Source organism: Ailuropoda melanoleuca, chromosome 2 (assembly GCF_002007445.2).
Source record: "Ailuropoda melanoleuca isolate Jingjing chromosome 2, ASM200744v2, whole genome shotgun sequence".
NCBI classification, from domain to species: Eukaryota; Metazoa; Chordata; class Mammalia; order Carnivora; family Ursidae; genus Ailuropoda; species Ailuropoda melanoleuca.
This window is the reverse complement of record NC_048219.1, coordinates 180,860,270-180,865,724: the sequence shown is the minus strand read 5'-3', so window position 1 is coordinate 180,865,724 and position 5,455 is coordinate 180,860,270. Positions and strand designations below refer to the sequence as shown.

General features: G+C 55.5%; 1 protein-coding gene across 1 annotated transcript in view; it reads right to left on the bottom strand.

Moving 5' to 3' along the window:
- Nucleotides 1–2,377: 2,377 nt before the first annotated feature.
- The window catches only part of WNT6 (Wnt family member 6), a 3,754-nt gene continuing 676 nt past the window's right edge, over nucleotides 2,378–5,455 (bottom strand). The window contains exons 3-4 of the mRNA XM_034642539.1: nucleotides 5,279–5,454; nucleotides 2,378–3,618 (exon numbers count right to left, since the gene is read on the bottom strand). Coding sequence (XP_034498430.1) covers nucleotides 3,157–3,618; nucleotides 5,279–5,454 — 638 coding nt within the window. The 3' untranslated portion in view covers nucleotides 2,378–3,156. The remainder of the gene's footprint in view (nucleotides 3,619–5,278; nucleotide 5,455) is intronic.

Sequence of the window (5,455 nt, the reverse complement as noted above, 5' to 3'; positions counted from 1 at the left end):
GGAGGCAAGTGTCCCAGTCCTAGGTGCGGGTCAACCCCAGAGGTCCCAGACAGTCTGGAATCCTAGCAGCTTGACCCGAGCTCTCCCTGGGTCTCTTTGCTTCCTTTCATCCTACCCTCTCCTTCCTGCCCACAGCTCTCTGAGTTCCCCAGATGTCTTGCATGTCCCTCTGTTGGGCCCTATTAATAGGGAAGCTGGGCTCTGTGCACCCTCTTGTGGTCTCTGAGAGAAGTGCAGGAGTTCGTTCGTTCGTTCGTTATTTATTTATTTATTTATTTATTTATTTATTTATTTATCTATTTATTTATTTATTTATTTATATTTAGTGTGTTGAACCCACCTCTGCGGAAGGCAGAGCTGTGAATATAAACCCCACCCTTAGGGAGCTTCGTTTCTCCTCCATGTGGCCCACAATGCCAATTAGTTATCCAAACCCCTCGAGTAGAGAGGTTGAGTTCAGATTCTCCATGACACTTCCCTGAAGCCCAGGCCTTTGACCTAAGGGAGCCGGGAGGAGGTAGGAAGGAAAGCTCAGACACCCTTTCCTTCCCATTGCCACCTGATACCCCTTCTCCTTCATACTTCACTCTGGGGTCCCTGAGTGATTCTAGAGGGCTGAATCAGGCTGGAACAAGAGGTGGGGGCGGAGAACTTGTGGGGAGGGAGGGCAGATGCACTGGAAGGCATGGTTAAGGTCTATTACATCCAGGATGAGTTCCCCTTCCTTCTGTTTCATTTGAAAAACTCTCCTCTCCTCCTTGTGTCCCCAATACCTGTGGTCTTGGCGGTTGGAGGGGGCAACAGTCAGAGTCACAGTAATACATCTTTCTGGATGGTTATCGGTTTAGGGACGGGCAACTGACTCAAGCTGACCAAATCAGGGTCTTCCTTAGGACTTTTGCTGGGAAAGCCATTCTTTTTTAGACTACCAGCTCTAAGAATGTGAGCATAGGGCTGACATAGAGCGAAAGTCTATCTGCAACAGGAGGTAATGAGGACAGTATGAGCAGTATGGTGGTGAGGGAAGAAGACAGGGGAGAAAGACCTATGACATTGTTTGGGCCTCTGGGTTCAGTTGTGCTTGAATTCAGTCTTACCTTTGGACTTCCCAGGTAATTAATTCTTTTAATTATTTTCCCAATAATTCATTCCTTTGGGCTAAGCTAGTTTGAGTTGGGTATCTTCATTTGCGATCAGGGTCTGCCCTGAGAACATCAGCTCTCTATCCCCATTACCACAGTAACTGCCATTTATTAAATATAAGCTTGACCTAAATTATTGTGCCAAATGTTGTGCTAAGTGCTTTTTGTATCTCAAAAAAATCCTCCCCATGTTTCTATGAGGATATGAATGGGTTATGACAGTGTTGCCACTTTCCCATTGAGAGATGGAGACTATTTCCCCTTCTCTTGAATTTTGGCTGGTTCTGTGACTTGGGTCAACCAACAGGGAGAGACAGCAGCTCTGTGACTTGAGACAACCAATAGGGAGTGTGTAACTTCCAATGTTGGACCTTAAGGAGCTTCTGTCTTCACATTCAACACAATCGATTTTGAAAGCCAGCCTGGATAAGAAGTCTGACTACACCAAAGCCACCACGCTGTGAGGAAGCCCAAGCTAGCCACACAGAGGGGAGGAGGCCATGGAGGAGCTCCAAGGCACTAGACACATATGAGGGAAGCCTCTTAGACTGTCCAGCCCAGCCCAGCCATCGCAGGAGGTGGCCAAGTGAAGGACCACAGCCAATAGTTCTGCTGTAAGGAGCAGAACCACCAAGCTGAGTTCCGGCAAATTCCTAACCTACAGGATCATGAGATGTAATTATTTTGGGGTTGTTCGTTACACAGCAATAGATAACTGAGACACGATGGTGTTCCCGTTATATAGCTAAAGAAACTGAAGCTAACATGCCTATATTGTTACCTTTGAAGCAGCAGCCGCAGCTTCAAACCCAGAGTGCCTGAATCCAAAGCTCAGGCTTTGCCTACATACGTAGGTGGGGCAGTCATTGTCCACTACGGTATTTGGACTGTAGGAAAATTGGGGGCCCCGAATCCCAGCCATTTAGCCATGCCTTCCCCCATTCTCTGGAGGAAAATGAAGGCATGAGATTCAGCTCTGGAGAACTCAGAACCCCAAACCTTTTCCTCTCTGTCCCTTCAGCCTCAACATCAGCTTCCTGAGAAAGAACCAGAAGGCAGGAAATGTGGTTGGGTGCCAAGAAAAACCTTGGGACAACGTTGCTTCATCTCCCTCTGAGTGTGATTAGAAATGCTGTTCTGGGCAGTCTTTTGGACGCTAATGGGAGTGAAGTGAGTTTTGATGGTAACAAAGTCTGATGTTACTAATAACATAGTTTCATCACATTCTACAGTTTATAAAGTGCTTTAATCCTATGGGCTTGGGTGGCCCTAAAAGTCTACCGTCGAATTCCCCAGGGGTCACAGAAACAGAAGGGCAGATAAGGACGTCACGGTCCCCTAGAATTAAGATGAGGGCTGATCTGAGAGCTGAGGACACTACCAGAGGCTTCTGGTCTTCTTTTCCTAGACCTGTTCAGTCTGTTCCTTTAAAGAGCGATGGCTTAGGTCTTCCCCAGCTCGCAGATTCAGGCGGGAGAAGTGTGACAAGGGTGACTCTTCACCACGGTTTAGAGCCTCATCCAATAGGTAGGAAGATAGGGACCTATGGCTGACCCCTGAGATGCTAGTTCTGTCAAAACCATTTTCCTTTACACACTCCTTCAGAAGCCTGGCCCCATGGCAGCCCTCAGGAGGCCAGCTCCCCTCCCAAACCGTGGGCCCAGTCCTATTGGTTTAAATACTTTTATTGATACTAAACTCACCCACCCACCCCATGGCCAGCAGTTCTAAGGAGTCCTGCATCCAGAGGCCTAGACACTGGCTCTTTGGTTTCCATATGGGGGCCAAAGAGCGAGAGGGACTGCATAGCCTCCCCGGAAGCCCTCCAGAGCGCTCCCTGGCGGGGTGGGGGGGGCGGTGCGGTTCTCCAGAGCCCTGGGCCTTCCTGGGCTGGCGCCTAACTCCCCCCCGCCGCCTTTCAGTTCGCGGAAGCCCGGGAGATGGGCTTTCGCTGGGCGAAGCTGGGCCGCACCCTCGCTGGCGTCCAGAGGTGCCGCGGACGCCGAGCGGCGCGTCAGAGGCAGAGGCTGAGCTCCTTGCGCACGCGACAGCGGTGGCACTGCACGACGCAGCACCAGTGGAAGCGGCACAGGCAGTTCTCCTCGAGCTGCACGCTCTCCTGGCGGTGCCCGCGGCCGCAGCACAGCAGGTCGCAGCCGCTGAGGTCCGGGGCGCTGCTGTTGCAGGCGCGGCCGCGCGTGCCAGGCGAGCCGGTGCGCCGGTTGGGAGCGCAGAAGTCGGGCGAGTCGGCGGCGTAGAGGAGGTCGGCGCGGCCCGGCGGCTTGAGAGTGCGGACCGCGGGCAGCAGAGCCTTGCCGTCGTTGGTTCCCATGACACGCGAGGCGCCGTGGAAGCGCTCGAGCAGCCGCGCGCCCACCTCGCGGAACGGGGGCAGCTTCTGCCAGCAGGTTCGCAGCGCGCAAGAGCCCGACAGCCCGTGGCACTTGCACTCGGTGCGCGTATGGCTCCGCACGGCCTGCGGGGAGCGAAGGAGCGGGCGGATGGGGGCAGATTGGGGGTGCGTGGTTTGGCAAGGCCCAGGGGATCGACGTAGAATAAGATGGGGAGGGTGGGGTGGGCGGAAGAGAGAAAAGAGCAGACCAAAAACACAAAGGAGAGCGCAAGGTGGAGAGGAGGAAATCAGGGAGCAACAGCTCCGACAGAAGGAAAAATGATACAGATGGAGGAGTAAGAGAAGTGAGGGGAGGGGGAGCGCTGTACGTAGCACAGAGATCGCAGGATCCAAAGTCGGGAATGGGGGAGAAAGCAGAATGGACGGCAGGAGTGAGATTCTCCCTGGAGCGAGGCGGGGAGGGATTGCAGCTGTTGCGCTCTGTTCCTTCCTACCAACCCGGCCCGACCCCGGGGCCCCCGGCCCCCTCTCGTTGCTGCCACTAACGGCTCCAGGCAGGGCTGAGCAGAGTCCCAGAGCCGCAGAGCCCGCCTCCTGGGCGTCTGTCTCTGCCACCCCTCCCCAACCCTATCCGACAGGTATGTGGGCCTGTCTGGACATTCCTCTCTGGGCCCCCTCTTACCCCCTGCCTGATGCCTCAGGCTGAACCCTGGAGGACACAGGATGTGTGTGGGGGCATCCCTAGAGTACCCTAGAACTGAGGCCTAGGGTGCGGGAGGGCCCACTGTGAATGCATTACTGAGAACTGGAATCCAGAACTCCTGCCCCTTATTTGCTATTTTGTGCCTAAAGCTGGGGTCTAATTGTCACAAACCCACTAGAGATTTATGGCGTCAGATGACCCAGGATGATCATCTCTGGAAGCTCAGGGTCCAGAGGCCCACCTGATCTATAGACTTGCGTGCGTCCCCCCCTTCCCAGGCCTCTCCTTCCTCGCAGCGCCTCCTGGAAACGTTTGACCCAGACAGCTTCTTGTCCCTACACAGGAGCTCCTGGGGCCCTCCTCCTTGCAGAGGGAAAGGGAGAGGCTGCCAGGATCCCTAGCGGGGCCCATTCTGGGGTTGGTGGGCAGCCAGTTGGCAAGTACCCAGATTCGGTCACAGCTTTCCTGGCCTCTGCCTCACTCCCTCCTACCTTCACCAATATCTACGCTTTGTCTTTCACACCTTTCCAAGCCCATCCCTCTTGGGCCTGTTCTAGCCCCTCCCAAGGCCTCGCCTGACGCCTCCACCTCCAACCCCATACCTTGCCCCAACTTCTATCTTTTCTTTCATCCCCAGCTTTTGTCACCTTCCTCTGCCCCTGCCCTGGCAGCCAGGCGTCTCCCTCCCCAGGCTTTGTCCCATCTGTCGTCTGTCCTGTCTCAGAGGTTTGTCTGCCCTACCTGGGGTCCCTAAAGGCCCTGAGTCCTCTTCCTGGGATGTCCCTTCCCCACCCTGCCCATTAGACCACCAGCTCCAGGCCCTCCCAGGCCTCCCAAGGGACACCTTCTAGGTTGGCCGCCTTACCTCCCACATGCCCCTGCACATGCCCCAGCCCACCCATCTGCCCCCAGGGTCCCTCTCTGCCAGGCGGCTCCCACTCCGGCACCTACACTCCCTTGCACCCACCCCCCTTCCTCACACTTCCACAGACCCCACCCTCACCGACATCCACTCACACCCACCCATACTCACACATTCACCTCCCCCCCACACTCTTACACAGCCCTGACCCCACTCACCAGCCGGCCCGCCTCGTTGTTGTGAAGTTGCACCAACGCGCGGATGTCTCCCCGTCCCCGCTTGTGCCGCGCGTCCATAAAGAGCCTCGACTTCTCGTCCCCGAAGTCTACGTCATCGCCGCAGCCTCCCCACTCCCAGGCGGCGCTGCCGTCGGGGGAGCCGGTCCGGACCCGGGG